The sequence below is a fragment of the Gracilinanus agilis genome, chromosome 5 (assembly GCF_016433145.1).
Source record: "Gracilinanus agilis isolate LMUSP501 chromosome 5, AgileGrace, whole genome shotgun sequence".
Taxonomy (NCBI): domain Eukaryota; kingdom Metazoa; phylum Chordata; class Mammalia; order Didelphimorphia; family Didelphidae; genus Gracilinanus; species Gracilinanus agilis.
The window spans coordinates 263,629,620-263,648,063 of NC_058134.1; the positions used below are offsets into that span (position 1 = coordinate 263,629,620).

General features: G+C 34.5%; 1 protein-coding gene across 1 annotated transcript in view; it reads right to left on the minus strand.

Moving 5' to 3' along the window:
• Nucleotides 1–13,656: 13,656 nt before the first annotated feature.
• The window catches only part of TRHDE (thyrotropin releasing hormone degrading enzyme), a 455,256-nt gene continuing 450,468 nt past the window's right edge, over nucleotides 13,657–18,444 (minus strand). The window contains exon 19 of the mRNA XM_044679190.1: nucleotides 13,657–13,800. Coding sequence (XP_044535125.1) covers nucleotides 13,657–13,800 — 144 coding nt within the window. The remainder of the gene's footprint in view (nucleotides 13,801–18,444) is intronic.

An 18,444-nucleotide genomic window follows, 5' to 3' on the forward strand; every position in this document is an offset into this window, starting at 1 on the left:
TGACAATCCTGTATTTGAATCATCTTGAATTCAAATCTTTATCTTTTCACCTTCCCCCCGACTTACAACTTGAGTCCAGTGACCTCTGCACTGTCACACTGTACTATGAAGTTCTTATAACTCTTCTTTAATTAGAAAATTAAAATTAAACAATTATTCAGGTGCTGTTGTGTGCAGGGCAAAGAGTGGCAAGGAAATAAAAGTCATCAGGAAAATTAGCTGTGGGAAATATCGCCTGTGACATCATTCTTTTGGTTAGTCAAAGTGACAAAGAGAAATTGGGAACAGGGAGAGAAATGGAAGTTCCCAAGTTCCCTGGGAAGGGGAGAAGAACCAAATTTCTCTTTGGGCAAAAGGAGACACAGGAGAGACAATTATAGACATGGGCTCTCAGAGGAAAAAAATAGGCAAAACAGCAAATAAATTGTTTCTTTTTTGGAAAGAAAAAGAATAGCAGGTGATCTTTGCTTTGAAGCCCTAGCAGAAGTCTGAAGCATTCAGAGCAAATAGCAAGCAGCTACCAAGAAACTGTAGAGAGGTGCAATTATGGGTGGATACTGGGTATTTATCTTTAACTTAAAAAGAGAAGGCTCAATTGAAATAAGCAGTAAAAGAACATAATTTGGGAGCAGCTGGATGACTCAGTGGATTGCAAGCCAAGCCCAGAGACAGGAGGTCCTGGTTCAAATCTGGCCTTAGACACTTCCTAGCTGTGTGACCCTGGGCAAGTCACTTAACTCCCATTGCCTAGCCCTTACCACTCTTCTGTCTTGAAACCAATACACAGAATTGATTCTAAGATGGAAGGTTTAAAAAAAAAAAGAACGCAGTTGACAAGTGGATGTTACTTAACTTGTCCATTGTATTTCATTTTCCTCTACCTTATCCCATAATTCAGGGGTCAGCAATGTTTTTGGCCTTGAGAGCCATAACATGCCTAAGAAGGAGGATGGAGGCAGAAGACGCTGGAATCTGGGGTGGGGGCTGAAGGGCCCCCTGGGGCACATCCTGGACTGGCAGGTAGGGAGATAGAGCCAGATATGGCTCAAGAGCCATACTTTTGCCGACCCCTGCCATAATTAGAACTTCTCATTAGAGACTGTCATTATTTATATTATTTTCATATAATTGTATTTTATTCAATTCAAATCAATATGTATTTATTTGTCTTTTATGTATTTTCAAAATTGAAAAAATAATTAGAAATTATATGAACTGTATGCTGTTCTTTTTTTTTTTTTTTTTTTTTGCTTTATTAATGCCTAACACTTGGAGTTAAGTATCAACACCCAAACTGCTACTCTTCAATTTTGTAGTGTGTCTCTTTGGGGTGGAGGAAGACTACTTGGTTGGGGCTAACAAATGCAAATGTATTCAGGAACTAAAAATACTCAAATGACTAAAGCAATTATCCATATACATTGCTCTCATTCTTTGGTTTTACCTAGATCATTTGGCCAAACCCTAAACCTTTTCCTTATAATTCAGGGCAGATAGAAACAGTTCATTTCAGCATTATTTGGTGATAGAAATACATAAGCTACTTTCATTGATATAACTATTAAGCCTCCCCTACTAGCCAAGAGTAGAAAGCGATGGGATTGCTATGATCCAAAATTAGTTAAAGAAAATTTTTGTGTATGATTATTGCACTTTAAATCAAATCCCCAAAGAATGACCAGACTTCTTTATACAAAATGGTGAGGAGTTTCTAAACAAGTAGAAATGAGTGAAGAGGAAAATATTCAAAACATTTAATAGCAGTGATGGAAAAATATATTGAATTTTTATATTGAAGAGATAGAATCTGACCGCATTCTTCTTTTTTTTTTTTCCTTTTTTCTTCCCTCACAAACCATCCCAGATAATTAGACTCTTTCAAGGCAATCTGACTGAGATTAAAGATAAATGTTTGCTTTGGAAATAAGACATACAGTGCTGAAACCCTACATTTTTTTTCCTGGGGTTCCACCCAAAATTCATATTCATATTTGGATAGAACTTAAGTTCTTTATTCAGGTCTGAGCACTCTATTTTAAGAAGAATGGTGAGGGAAGACACAACTATCGAGAAACAAGCAAGCACCTGCATGGAGCCAAACATTTTGCTTGTTGCTGGGAGATGAGAAGACAAGAATGAAACCAAGCCCAAATGAAAATTGATTAAGGATGCTACAAGCATTCGAAGAGACTGGAAAAGAGAACACAACTAAAATATGAGAACTTCCCCAAATCAATGAATAGCTACTACATGAAAACTCCTTATAGTTAAAGGTTGCTTCATTTTTGTCTTCATAGCCTCAGCATGTGATCTATAACATAGCATACATTCAGTAAATAACTGTGATTAATTGATGGAAGAGTTCTTAGATTTATTCTATCTTCCAAAGTGAAAAACTAGAAACACTGGAAGTTGCGGGAAAAAAAAAGATATTTTGACTCAATATCTGGAAAACTTTTTAATAAATAAAGCTACCCAGAATTAGAAAGAACCATCTTAAGAGGCAGCAAATACAGGTTCTTGATGAAAATATTGTATAGGATAGATTATTGTAAATATTGTATTGAAAATACAATTGTATTGAAAATATTGTATAGGATAGATTGACTTCAGGGGACCTTTTGTACTTCTTACTTCATATTCTAAGATAGAATTCTTCAGAGTGCTGGAAACAACTTCGTTTTAGCTCTTTATTTTAACCCTGTTTTCCAGTGTTGTCTTTAACAACTAACTGGGTGTGTGCATGTGTGGTGAGGGGCTCAATTATTATCCTTTCAAAAATATCTGAGAGGACTTTGAAAGGTTAGAAACACAACTTTTAAAATTCTCTGAAATTTTAAACTTTGTTACATCTGCTTAAAAAGTCAGGTTAAAAAGTTTCTTGTTAATTTTTAACATTAAGGATTTTATTTCATTCCTCACTGATTAGTCATAAATAACAAATAATACCAATCCAATGGATCTTAAGGATCTTCTAGACCAACCCTATCATTTTTATAGTGAGAAAACTAAAACTGAAACATTTTAACATGATTTAAACAGTGTTGCACCCAGTATGAAAATGTTAGGAAGCAAGACATCCATGATTGCCATTGATTTTAAGGGATGTCCAAACATGTTCTGGTACATGAATGCAATGGTTTACTGTCCATGAGAAACAATGAAATGAATAATATACAGAGAAGCATGGAAAGGCATCAAATCTGATATAGAATGAAGTAAGGAGGTGCAACAAAATAATATTCACAATGACAATGTCAATGGGAAGAACCACCATAAAATAATTTAAAGTGATCTTGCAGAATAACAAAGAACAAACTCTAAAAAGGCTCTAAAACATATGAAAAAACAACCCTCCACATTCTTTTGCAGAGGTAGGAGATCCACGAGTATGAACTTTTCTGATGTCTTTGTAAGTGCTGTTCATATTTTTTCTTTTTCCTCTTTCTTTTTATTTAAAATATTTTTGTAAGGGATGGTTCTCTGGATAGGAAAAGGGAGGTATTGGGGAAAATATGGATAATATAAAAATAAAAATCAATTTTAAAAATACCATATGAGAAAACTCTGGAGTAAGTTTAACTGTACTGTTAGCACAAGACATCAGCACAAGAATCCCTGAAGTCTTGGAACCCCAATGCTGGGAAATGGTCCCCATGGGAAATCATAAGGGGTTTATTCTACCAGAGTTAAGTCCTTAGGTAAAAGGATTTGGGAAAATATAAGAACTTCAACAGGATGAGTTGAAAACAACATTTTGGCACTCAACTCCAGGATTAATAAACAGAAACCAGAAAAATAAACATGGAATTGGAGCTGGGAAAGAAACAACACAGTAGCACTGAGGGAGACAAGCATAGAGCACATTTTTGGTGAAGTAATAGGCAAATAAGAAAAAATAAATTATGAGAAGGCCATTCAACCAGCCAAGACAGAAATGGAATCATGGATTTGGGAGGATTCTGGAGGATACTGGGAGGAAGGAATTAAGTATGCAAGTTAAAGAAAAGGTTACTTAAAATCCTTGTGGGGTATGGGAATGGGTGGATTTAGGGTTTAAGATCATAGATTTGGGGCTGGAAGGAACATTAAAGACCAACTAGTTCAACCTCATTTTACAAATGAGAAATGGAGCCTAGGAGGTATGCCTCAGTTTCACACATGTTTAATGAGAGAGTTTGACTAGATGGCCTTTAAGGTCCTTTTCAGCTCTAAATCTAACGTCCACAGTGGAGTAGAAAAAGAGTAATTCCTTCACCTTCCCTTCTGGTAATATCTTAGTCTCTGGGCAGGCATGAACCCAATTAGCTTTTCCCACTCTCTGCAAAGCATCAATGATTTTAATCAGCTGCTAAGTTTTGGTAACTTATTTTTTTTAAAGAGAGAACACTTAAATATTAGGCAATAGACCCTATTCCATTCCTTATCCTGGTGCTCATAAAAGAAAAGGATTTTGCCAGGAGTTTTTGCCACAATGGATGTAAAATCTCATGGACAAAACTCATCTTGATAGAGACATGATTTCTTTAAACCTGGCCCTGTGGGCCTTATAGCAATTAAAGTGCTAATGTTCAATGAGCAATCTTTTGAAAAAGAGTAGTTTAGCAATACTAAAAATGCATCTTTTGGGTATTGTACATGAGGGAAAAATTATATATATTCCATAGTAATGTTGTTCTTGAAAACTACTTTTGAATCTGGGTAACTTGACAGCCTTATCAGAATACAGAAAACCTATTAAAAAGCCATCTGAAACACATTTCAGGTGAAATCACTTTTACCAAAGTGTAGATCACTTCATTCATTCTAAAGGCATATAATTAGGAGGTACTGAATTTAAAGTGGGGAGAACAGGGGCTTAGATGTCTGATCAAACAAATAAATGCTTCTTTTTTCTAGGCCCAGCATGTAATTTTTTTAAACATCCATCCTAGGAAGGAGAATATGCCATTTTTCTCCTACGTTTCTATGCTGTATACACAGAGAATTATTAAAATGGTTTCTCAAATGAAAATGGGACATAATATTAAAAAACTGAGGTTATTATTTATCTTAGCCTTGTCTCTAAATGTCAGAAAATTAAGACAGTGATGAATTACACATTACTGTACAAAATTTTATTATCAGAGGCAAAATTCAAATTTGTTCTGTTTAAAATACAGAAGATAAAGTTTCTTACTTAGAAAAATCCATTTTGTTAGTGCTTGGTTAGAATGGAATAAAAATTTCATATTTAATACATACTTACTCAATATTTACTGAATAATTTTAAAAGGCATACCATAGAAAACATTTTTCTGGTAAACGGTAACACAAAAATCATTTATTTGGTAAATGCTTGCATTGCTGAGTGATCATTTTTGTTTTCTAAAAACTTTTTTTCTTCCTAAAATTCTAAAAAGAAAAAAGGGTTTTAATTTGCTTTATGGTCAATTAATGTTAATGCAGAAGTTGGCTTTTCGGTATATATACTTTAGGTTAATAAATATAGTCCACTAGAGAAAGAAAAGGTCATCTCTATCATATAATTTTACATACACACATATCCATGGGTGGCCTGTGATTTGGTCATGGCAGAACTCCCACTCTCAGAACTGCCTTCATAGAGGCTGGCCGTTACCTTGCCATGATTTAGGGGACACACAGGCTTTCCTGAGACACCCTAAATTCAGGCGTGGCATCATGTGGATGCAGGTTATACCCTTGAAAGGATGCTCTGCAACCTCTAGAGTCAAAGACAGTTGCTTGAGGCACTGAGAGGTGAAAAGATTTGCCTGGAGTAACCAAAGTAAGGATTTGAACCCCAGTTTTTGGGACTCTCAAGCCAGCTCTCTATCTACTTTTTCCACCCTGGTCTCTTAATGCAAGAACATGTAGCCCACATGAATATTTTTGTGTGTATATAAAGTTATGACAAACTAGAAAAGATTTGAACTGTTGATTTAGCAGTCTCCATTTTTCAGATAAAGAGAGATCTGCCCCTCCGGACCCTTTAAATGAACCTGCTAATTGTACAATCTTCAACTGTTTTGGCTGCAGAGACTTGAACCTATTTTCAAAAATAATCACAATGAGAAATGATTATCTTGTAACAAGAAACCTGGTCAACGTATTCGTATGCTTACCTTGTAATTCACATCATTAGTATTCAAGTGACTTGTTAAAAAATGTGTCTGAAAGTACCATAATGCGATATTTAAATGGTGTACCACACATGGGACTTGAGGGAAAAATGAATCAAAATTTGGAGAAGTGATAGTACAACCAGATTTTAATTTATAATGAAGTTAAACATTGTCATATTGAAATGATTGTTTTCCCTAAGAGCATGGAAGCTCCTTGAGGGGAGGGATTTCCCAGTGGGCTTTTTCCATGGTGAATGTTCGAGAAATCTGTGATGGATGAAAAAATTAATGACTAGATAAGCAGCTACAGTCATACCCACACAAGGCAGATAGATCTAATTTTATTTTGCTCCAAATCTTTCTTTTTTAAAAAATTCCACCTAAAAAAAGGAGCATAATCAATGTGTATCAAAGATAATGTTTAAGTTCCATAAGTATGTTAGAGATAAGCAAGAACATTAACCTGATTAGAGGCAGGTCAGGCTAAGTCAGATGTCTTAGATGATGCTTAGGCGCACAACACAGATATTTCCAAAAATAACTTTCAGCTATTGGAGCCATTAATTTAATTAATTGGGTGTTCACTTGCACTACTGTGCAAAGATACAGGAATATTAATTTTTCCAATCTCATTCTCAACAGATTGACTATTGCTAATCAATTTGACCAAAAGCTACGGTCTAGATAGTTTCCTCAAGATGCAGATCGACTCAGTCTTTTCAACTATGCAGACCAATGATGAACTTGCATATTCAGTATGTCATTGCAATTATTTATATCCAACTTGATGCTAGTCTGATGTGTCATAATTAGCTGCTCATCAACTAATTTGTTTAGAAACTTCTCACAGTGCTGTGTCATATATATTAGCTTTAGAGTCAGATGGTCTGAATTTGAAAACTAGCTCTGCTTTCTCGTTATTTGTTTCTTTCTTGATATTTGGGCAAAGTGTTTTAGCATCTTTCTGGTGCAGTTTCTCTGTCTGGAAAAGGAGGGGGATGGACAAGTTAGAGGTGTCAAGCTCCCAGCCAACGAGACTCCAGAGTGCGGCCTGAACCAGATTAAAATGTAATTGGGAAATGTTTAATAAAATACATACAACTACAACACAGATAATATTAATTTGTGATTTTCTAAGTTAACATGGTACCCTCGAGAAACATCTATGTGAGTTTGAAATGACCTCAATGTTCTTTTCAATTCTAAATCTATGATTCTATTATCTATAATATGGGGGGATGGTTGGATTCTATTATCCTAATACCCCTTTCTTTAAATCCATGATTTTATTAATCTAACAGAAAAATGTTCATGGTTTTCATGGAGGGAGCAGTTCTTTTGTATAACCAACATAACTTCATGACCTAAATTATGCTTTTTTTTTATGGAGAAGCAAAGAAGTTAGAATAATCATATTTCATCTATAACAAATAAATGGTAGTTTTGTTTTTTTTTAGAAAAGATTTACATTTCTCATTTTCAGACATGAGTCAGGTATTTTCAAACAAATACAATTCTCCAAATTTATCTTAGAAGCTAAAATAATGACAATCACTCATTTACTCCATTCATTTAACAGATTTTTCCAAACATCTACTAAGCCAAGATACTAATTTAGGAACTGAATATTTATCTAAAATATGTTTATTTTTATGAAATAAACAAACTGGGAAGAATAGAAAAGAATCTGATGAAGAACTAATATTGACCCCATTTTCTAAATTGACTAGATTTATTTTTTTAAAGCAAGTTGCTATTCCCATATAGTAGATAAATTAACAAAAAGATAGTTCTATTATACTATTTGGCTATGGCTAGCAAAAATAAATAAAAGAAGAATAAATTTAGAGCAATATATTGATTCAAAATGTGAGTCAATAAACTTAGAGAAGAGTTAAGTTATTTGCCAAAAGTTGTCACTTATTATTTCTGACCTTGGCACAATTACTTGTAGAATGGTTTGAGTTTAAATTTGCTTTATTATCTATGTAAGTGACTCTGAACCTTGAAAAGGCGAATCCAAAGCAGGATGGAAAACTGCTCAGAATGTATATTTAAAAATAAAATCCATGAATGTACAGACTTTAATGTTGTGCATTTTAACTTGTTATTTTTTCTGAAATTGATTTCTTAAAGATAGTCCTTACCTAAACAGCAAGAGTCAAACTTTACAACGATTTTGAAGAAAGTGTGAATAAAGGCTGTCATGGTACAGTTTTTTTTTTAGGTTAACTGGTTCTGAATCCATAAATAACACAACAGAGACTACCAATTAAGAAGAGTTAGTCAAGCCTCATTAACTCACAAAAATTGAGTAAACTATCATTTACTTTGGATTACATGAAAGCCTGGATAATATAATAATTTGAAAGAAAATATGACAATCAAATGTAAGTAGAAATTTGGCCAATAATGTATTGTCTTAGTCATGTCCTATTTTGATAAATATATGAGAATAGTTGATAACTAGCATGCAGTTTATGTAAAAATGTTGTGAAGAGTTTTTAATAGATTTTAAGTTTGTCTTTTAAATAGGCTTACTCCTCTTTCTGTCAACTTGTTGAAATTATTTGTTAGTTTACCAAATGTTCTTGCTAAGGAATTGCAATGGCGAGAACCTCAGCAAGTTGGCAATATGATGAATTTTGCAATCAAATCAACTCTCTAAGATTATCTATTGAAGTTACTGATCAATGGAAAAATTTTCCAAATTAACAAAATTACAGATCCTCACTTGAGGTATTGAGAAAGAAAACTTAGCTTGTATACAAATTGTCAGAGTCCAAATGAATGATCTTTTGTTCTACTTTTAAGATGTTACATGTAGCTCTATACATCTTTATTTGTTGCTGTAAAAAATATTGGTTAGTCTGAAATGGAATTAAAAGGCTACCGAAATATATTTTCTGAAGGCTAGAGAATGATGAGACTATTACTTTTGTAACTGTTGTCATATTTATCCCAAATTATATTGCCATACAACTCACTTCATCACTCCCCCTTGTTAAGGGAAAATAAGTGTTCACTTATTCATTTTCCATTTCCTCAGTCTTCTCCTGGTGTCATCACTATAGTCTTGTAAACTCAGATAAGTATTTAATGAGAAAAATGTAAACACCTGCAAACACTATGACTTATTTAAGGGAGTCAAATTATCAGTGATGATTATATATTAATAGATTCAAACTTATTCAATTTATGAAACAATATGATGAAATCCTTCTTTAGTTTTGATTTACTATTCCTAATGGGATACAGAAAAAACATAATAAGTCTCATTCTCTTAATATTATAGAGCCCTTTTGTAAAGACTTTTACAGACAGTTTTGCCAAAATGTCTACATCCAATGTTACTATCAATGATTTGCACTGGCATGATTTCATCATTTCATTGTGCACAGTGATTTACCTGAAGACATCTGCAACTATATCAACTAGGAAGCTTTCCAACGTGAATAAATCAGATTGTTAATTATTACAACTAGAAAATTGAGACCATGTCTACACCTAGTTACACAGCAGCTGAAAATTTAAAAACATGAGTCATTCATAAATTTGGTCTCTTCCCAACATCCATCTATTTTGAAATAGATCTCAACATCTAGATTTTTGGTGTTGTATAAAAAGATCAAATTAATAAGTAACTCATGAAAATGTTAAATTTTCATTTGTATATGCTGTCATGTAAAATATCTTTATGGTATATATTTTAGTATGCCTAATCCTTTCTCCAAGTGTCTGACATGCTTTTTGATGAAATAACAAAATTTTTGAATAATTAATATTTTTTTTTACTTTTCAGCTCTTATAATCAAATGTAGACATGACTTCATGTTTTTAGTTATTGTAACCATTTACACTGTGTAATCTATAAGGGGACTAGGTAATGAGGGAGAAAGATGGAAGATTCCAATTCTAGTTTTCTTGATAACTAGCTGATCTCATGAGTCATGTTATAACTTTGATTTTTACTTTTCCCATATCTATAATGAGAAATGACAATAATCTGTTCAACTTCTCCCTTAGGAGAGAATAAAATAAGGGTGTATGTAAAGATACTCTTAAAAACAAAGCAATACACAAAAGCAAAGGATTATGATGACATTTGCAAAGGGTCACTTGTGATAATGGATGAACAGAATAGAAAATTATAACAGTACATGCATTGCTGCCTCTTGCTAAATTTACCATTTTATGAGTCCCTTAGAAATCAAACTAAATAAACCACTCTAAAATACACAGTTGAGATCTATGTTATTAAGGATCAAGCACTGATGGACTGTTAGCTTTTAAAATTGAGTATTTGTAAAAGCTTCAAAATCTCAAAGCAAAATAGTTTTATAAAAAAATCATATTTTGAGATGCTTTGGCCAAGAAGTATAATTTTCATCTGTGTATAGAAAACTCCTGGTGTGGAAACTTCCTACACCAATGAAAGATGGCAACTTGCCTGGAAATATTAGTTTTAAACTGTTACCTGGGACACTGATGAGCAAAGCGAATTCCCAGGGTTCATCACGCCAAGAAGTATCAGAGGTGAGAACTGAACTCATGTACTCATTTCAAAACCAGTTCTCTAGCCATTATTCTATGCTGCCTTTCTTGAAAATGACTGTATAATTTATTCCCCTTGATAATTACTCAGTTTAGGAACTAAGTTAATTTTCCCTTTCTGGAATAAAAAAATATATTCTGACCTCCATCAGGCTATTAAAATAAAGTGAGTCTATGGCTTGCAGCTCATGTGGTAAACACTCCCAAACAAGAAATTTTCATGAATATCATGTGCAAAAAAAAAATTGAAGAGAGAAAAATTAACAAAAAATTAGACTACACATAAATAGAATTTCATAAGAATATCTTACAAAAGTTTCTAGGACGTGTACTCTGGTTATTTTATTATTTAGAAAACCTCCATATGGTTTAGTGACTGGGGCGGGGGGCAGAAGTGAAGTCTGGTATAGTTTAAAACAACAAAGAGACTAAAATATGGAAAAATTAAGGAATAAAACAGAATTATCAACATATCCCCACAGAGGGGATCATTCCTGTCACTAATATACTAGAGAGCAAGGACAATATGAGGTATTGAACAATACATACAAGTATATACTTAGGGTTTGATATTGTACTTGCTCAAGGCCACTAAAATATTTGCAGAGCAGCAAAAATTATTAACAGAGTAACCAAAAAAAAAAAAAACAAAACACCACCATTCAGTTTAATAAAGAGGCATTATAAATTAGCAAAATTTAGATAAGTAAGGGGGAAATGCAAAAAAAAATTCCAAAGAATTCATTCCACAGAGCCAAGATGTTTGCTTATAATACTTTTTTGTTTCCATTTGCCCAGTATATATTAACCCATTGGTGATGAATCCCTGGCATGGTCCAAGCTTGCTACCAGAACATGGGACTGGAACGTACATATTCATTTTGTATAAACTCATTATTCTTGAGTAAGTAGTTTGCAAGTGCACACAGTAGGTATTGGTATAGGAGACACCTTTTGACATTTCTTCGCAAGAGTAACTGAGTAATATCAGTTCATGTCAGCAAGTTGATATTTAGAAGACTTGGCACCAGACATCAAAAAGGCGTGCTAACACCATATGAGTGCCTTCATGCAGAACGTTTAATGTGGATGTGTATTACATGAATGCACTATTAGGAAATTCAGAGAGAGCTGATAGACATTAAAACCAAAAGAATGGAGTGGAATTTCAGGAATTAGCCTTGTTATGTGGTTGAGGACAATTGCACCTCTTTCCCACAATTTCAAATCAATGTATGGCTCTAGTTATTAAGATTTACTATTTTACTAGTTTTTAATATATCCTCTAGGTATTGGTACTTGTTTTGGTAGTGTGTGTGGAGATCTTGGTAGGAGTAACAACCACCCATAAGGGATTAATCCACAAGCATTTGGTTTACAAGTAGTAAACATAATTTCATTTTTTTTTGTACACAGTAGATCTGGTAGATAATTGCTAAAGATCAATTTAAATCTGAACTGGGAAGAGTTTTGGCCAATGGGTATTTCTACCAAGCAGAAATATTTCAAACACCAATGACCTCTTGTTGAAATACATCTATGGAAAGGGCTATTTTGTGCCTTCTCAGGGAGCACAACAAATTCTATGCAAAAGGAAAGCTTTATACAATGACACAAGAAAAGTCACTTTTCACCCCTAAGAGATGGCACAACTGGTGTCAAAGTCAAAGGTCATTAAACACTAGTAGATTCACTGAGGTATGGTTGCTTGATGGAGCATTGGGAAGCCATCCACACATACAGGCACACAGGGAGATTCTAGAACATCATTCATCTTGTAGATGGCTTGAAGTGGGACAGGAAAATAAAATAACACAGGAGGAATCACATTCTCAGCACTGGGCACTATAAATAAATCTACGCATGTACATTTATGAAATGTGAAGATTGAGCAAAACAACATCGATGCTTGGATTGGACAACATGGATTTTCTTTTCCTTTCTGAAGAGTGGGATGGGGCATTCCTGCCCTGAAAATGTTATGTGCCTCTTTCTGTTACAGCATTCAGGTGAATGAATGGCCTATTGGTACACCCCATTGGTTTGAGCTTCATGTCTATGCATGAGAATAAGACCCATCACTCATGAAAAGAGCTCAAGAACCCATTCAGCATCCTGAATATTTACTGCTGAAATTCCCCAAGTGAGGGAGGCAGGAGAGTCTTTCCAAGCAGTTTCCAAGTTTGCATAAGTTTAGAAATAGAGAACTTTTCATTGATCAGAAGAGGTTCATTGTTTTCAACAGATGGAGAACACAGTATACCATAAATATGTGGTGCTTTCCACTAGATATACAGATATGTATACAGCATCTAAATGCATTCTATGCGAACATAGTTTTAACTCAAAGCATGAGTTGGCATCCTGATAATCACTGATAGACAATCTACGCACTCCATAATGGGTACCAGTCCCGTAAGGGCTGTTGTACATCTCTCATCACCCGAGGACAGAGCATCCTCTGGGAACCCCCCTTGGCTCTTCTTTCACGGTGTCACTGATTGTCATAGATCATCTTTGTGCTTTTGCATAATGCCCATCCTGGATGTCACATAAGTTCACATATAAAACTTGGGACAGCTGAAGAAATGCATGCTGGAATTATGGACAGGACCCTACAACCATGCACAAATGACTCGGAATTGTTGTCTTCCAGAATGACGTCAACATGCACCATTGGGTATCCTATTTGGTCCTGTACAGGGAGGGCTGGTAAGCAGCAGCTGCTATCATGGTTGTTTCTGACAGAAAACAAAACAAAACAAAACAAAACAAAAAACTTTGTCTGCGTAGGTTAGAAGGAGCCTTGTACAAAACAAAGCTGAAAACAAAACAAAACGAAAATGATTCTACCCCACCAAACACCCTGCAAATCCGATCTTGTCTTTGCCATGCCAATGTGAAGCATTTTTCCTTTTGAATGAAGCTACTTTCTCTCCTGGTATTTCATGTTACATTGTTTTTTGAGGGTCACAGACTAGTGCCTGAGGGCTTTTCGTAACCAGTGGAAAAGTTCTTCTTTGTAATACTTTTGCCATCTGACGTTGGCTTCCACGGTCTCCACAGCCCGGGAGAAAGATGCAGCTGCTGCTCCATCATAGTTCTTTATGAAGTTTTTCAGCTGGAAAAATAATTTTATTTTATGTTAAATAAAAATTAATTAATATCTTTTGTTTTTGCATTGCCTAAATTCCCCTCTATGGCCCTCCTTTGCCATCCAAAAGATCCACCAATAATAATATTGTTTTTTCAAAAGATAAAACATGAGGAAGAAAAGAGAAAAAAAATCTTCGAAACCAACCAACACACATATGTAATTCTTTATGAAGTTTTTCAACTGGAAAGATAATTTTATTTTATGTTAAATAAAAATTCTTTGATATCTTTTGTTTTTGCTCTGCCTAAATTTCCCTCTATGGCCCTCCCTGCCATCTTAAAGATCCACCAATAATAATATTTTTTTCAAAAGATGTAAAATGGAGAAGAAAAGAGAAAAAAATCTTCAAAACCAATCTACACACATACATGCCAAAAAACAAACTAACAAAAAAACCACTGACAATATTTCCAGTGTACCACATTCAAAGACCCTATCACCTAAACTCTGCAAAAGAAGGGGAAGATATAAGTATTCTTTAGGGTCAAAGTTATTCTTATAAATCTGCAACATCCATTTACATTGATTTTGTGGTAGTTGTTCTTAGAAAGATAATTTTACTTTTTTTTGTTTTCTTTTTATGATTTTTCTTCCTTTTAATTAGTTTGTTGGTTACACTAAAATTCCCAGTAATATCCCTCCATCTATTATCTCCCTGACAGAAAAGTATCACTTGACAAAAAAAAGGATGAATATTAAATATGTATATATATATATATAAACTATGTCTTTTGCTTTTCTATTATCAGTTATTTCTCTGGAGATGGACATTCACAAGTTATTCTTCAAGCACTAACTCTGCAGTTGTAAATAATGTTCTCTTGGTTCTACTTTTTCACGTTTCATAATTTCATGTAGCTCAGAAAGATAATTTTAAATGGTAAAATTGTATGTTGTGAAATGATCTCACATAAAAACCAGAATATCTTACAATGCAGAAGAAAGAAATACAGTCTGGCATATAGCTCACTGGACTTGAAGTCACAGAGACCTAAATTCAGTGTTTGCCCCTGGTCCGGTCTTTACACCTTTCCTGACCTGTGGTTTCTCATTCATACTGTTCTTTAGTTCTACAGCACTCCCTAAAGTTATTGTGAAAATTCAGTGAGATAATATGTATTAAAGAACCTTACAAATCATAAAGTCAAATCTCTACATTCATTACCCAAGAGAACATGGAAGGATAAAGAAAGCAATCTGACTGCCTCTTGGTGTGTATACTTCTTAGCTGCAGTCACTTTGGGAAAGCCACTTAAATATTCTAAGCCTGTTTCCTCATCAGAAAAATAAGAAGGGGGGGGGCAGCTGGGTAGCTCAGTGGATTGAGAGCCAGACCTAGAGATGGGAGATCCTAGGTTCAAATCTGGCCTCAGACACTTCCCAGCTGTGTGACCCTGGGCAAGTCACTTGACACCCATTGCCCAGCCCTTACCACTCTTCTGCCTTGGAACCAATACACTGTATTGGTTCCAAGACGGAAGGTAAGGGTTTTTAAAAAAGAAAAAAAAAAAGAAAGAAAAATAAGAAGGAGGACACTGGTGTTATCTCTCTTGAAGGGTTGTTGAGGTTGTGAGTATTGAGTAAACTCTAATGGGCTGTACAAATGTAAGATAAAATGTTAATTGACAAGAAATGACATGATAGCAGATCTTGCCAATTAGGTATGATGTAATAGAGTTTCAGAGGCAAAAAGAGGGAGGCAGAGCAATATTTACTGATTAAATGGCTCCTAATGCATCTATTTGTCTCCCAAATAAATATGAGAAAAGGCATATTGATTTTGTCATCATGATGGTTGCATAATAAAAGAGACATGATCAGGTTAGTCCAGGTAGCAGGAAGAATTCATCAAAATAGGAAATAGCCTTGAAGATCTATTGTGTCACCTTCTTCTCCTAGATAGTACCTTTTCTCTAGGTTTTTGGGATACTCTCCCATTTCTTCTCCTACCTATCTGACCACTCCTTCTCAATCTCATTTCAATTCAATAAACCTTTATTAAGTGTTGGCTATGTGCCAGGCACTATGCTAAGTAGATAGTCATCTAGGTCATGTCCATTGATTGTGGATATCCCACAAGATTTTGTCCTGGGTTGTCTTATCCTCTCCCTCTATACAACTTAATTTGTTGCTCTCATCAACTTCCATAGATTTAATGATCATCTTTATACTTATTATTCTCAAATGTACTTATCCAGCCCTAACCTCTCTGCTGACCTCTAGTCTCCTATCACCAACCACTCTCTAGATGTCTTGAACTAGATGTCCAACAGACATCTCAAACACAACTCTCATTATCTTTCTCCCTACCTTCCCTATTACTGTAGAGGGTAACAGCATCCTCCCTATCCCACAGGTTCACAAACTAGGAGTCATCTCCACTCCTTACTATTTCTCACCCCCATATCCAGTCTTTTACCAAGGCTTATTGATTCCAACTTTGCAACATCTCTCAAATATGTCCCCTTTTTTCCTCTGACATTTTCACCATCCTGGTGCAGATCTTCAATCCTCTCTTGCCTGAACTATTATTGCCTAACGCTAATCAATGTAAGAACCAACTATGATTTCAGAAGACTGATACAGAAGCATATCCTAACATTCCAACAGAGAAGTGATGCACTTAGACTGCAGAATAAGCATATTTTCTTTGGTTATGACCAATGTGGAAATTTGTTTTTCTTCACCATAAATATTTGTTGCAAGAATTGTCTTTTCTTTTTTCTTCTCCCTCCCACCAAGTGATGGAGGAGAGAATAGGATGGAGAGAAATTTAATTGTTTTAAAAAAGAAGAATCATGATGTACTGATGAGTAGAACTTGATCCACACATTTTGGAAAATAGTTTGGGATTATGTGAGAAAATTTAGTAAACCACTTCTATAGCCTTTGACCCAGTGATCCCTTTACTCAGCAAATACACCCAAGGAAGGAAAAAAATATGGAAACATTGTATGAAATGATGCAGAGTAAAGGGGGGAGAAGATGATGAAACAACAACAACAACAAAAAAAATATATATATATGTATATATATATATATATATATATATATATATATATATATAGAGAGAGAGAGAGAGAGAGAGAGAGAATGATACCAAAATGGGAATTAAAGCAATAAAAGGCAGCCGAAATTGGATTAAATGTATTGACCAATTCTAATATCTGATAATGACCCCCTTCCCCAATTTATTAAACTTCAGTGACTTCCTATTACCTCCAGGATCTAATAGAAAATCCTGTATTTGGCTTTTAAAGCCTCTCATAACTTGGTTCTTTCCTTCTTTTCCAGTCTTCCTACACATTATTATTGTTTAGTCATTTCAGTCAGATCTGACTCTTCATTTACTACATTTAGGGTTTTCTAGACAAAAATATTGGAGTGGCTGGCCATTTCCTTCTCCTGCTCATTTTACAGATGAGGAAACTGAGGCCAACAGGGTTAAGCCCGATGTCACATAGCTAGTAAGTATCTAAGGCCAGATTTGATTCAGGAAAATGAGTCTTCATGACTCTAAACCAGGCACTCTATCCACTGTGACACCTCACTGTTCATATCTTAAGCTTTAGTCAGTTCCATACACTGCATTCCTAGGACGATGTCCTCCAGCTCTTCTTTAAACATGACATTCTATCTCCCATTTGCAGACATTTTCACTGGCAGTCCTCCATGCTTGGACTCTTTCTTACCTCATCACTGCTTTCTGCCTTCCTTGATTCCTTTTGAGTGTTGGCTAAATCTCACCTTCTGCAAGAAACCTTTCCCACTTTATCTCTAATTTATCCTGCATGCTACATGTATACATAGCTGTTTGCATGCTGTCTCCCCCTTAAAGAATGAGCTGCTAAAAAGCAAGGATTGTTTTTTTTTTCTTTACCTTCTATTCCCAGTGCTTACTAGTACAGTACCTGGGACATATTATGTATTTAATTATTGCGTGTTGACTTGACTAGTGCCAGAGGACAATTGAGGAAACATGTCTCTCTCCTGTTAGGGGACTGGGAGGACAATTTTTTAATAATGTGACAGATACAGTCACATTCTGTTCAGTTCTTTTAAACTGATTTCCTTTGTTAAAATGGAAGACATTTGTGGGAATATTTCAAGATATGAAAATGCTATTTCAAAAAGCAACAATTATTTAAAGGATTACTTGAAAATGATGAAAATTTTTAACTTTGTACTATTGGAAAATAGTTCTTCCCATTGCCCAAATTAAGGAATGAAATGAGGGGATCCTAGGCAGTTTTGATGGCAAGTAGGGAAACTGAGTTATGAGCCAAATGGTAATGTTATTAAGATGAGATAAGTTATTTGGACCAATTATTGTATTAATAAAATTTTTAAAGACATAGACAAAAACTTGAACTGGTTTAGATGAAGAACTTAAGCATTAACTGAGAAAAAAATTTGTAAGTTTTGAAGGATTATTAAATTTCAAAAGCCACATATCTGGTTATGGATTAATAATCATTTACTTAAAGATTAAGTCCTTGCCATTTATTTTCTTTTTTTTCCAGGTCATAATTGAAGTGGCAACTAATTTTTAATTATAAAGCTACTTAAAGGAAGTAAAGAAAGGATTAATTATACAAATGAAATCAC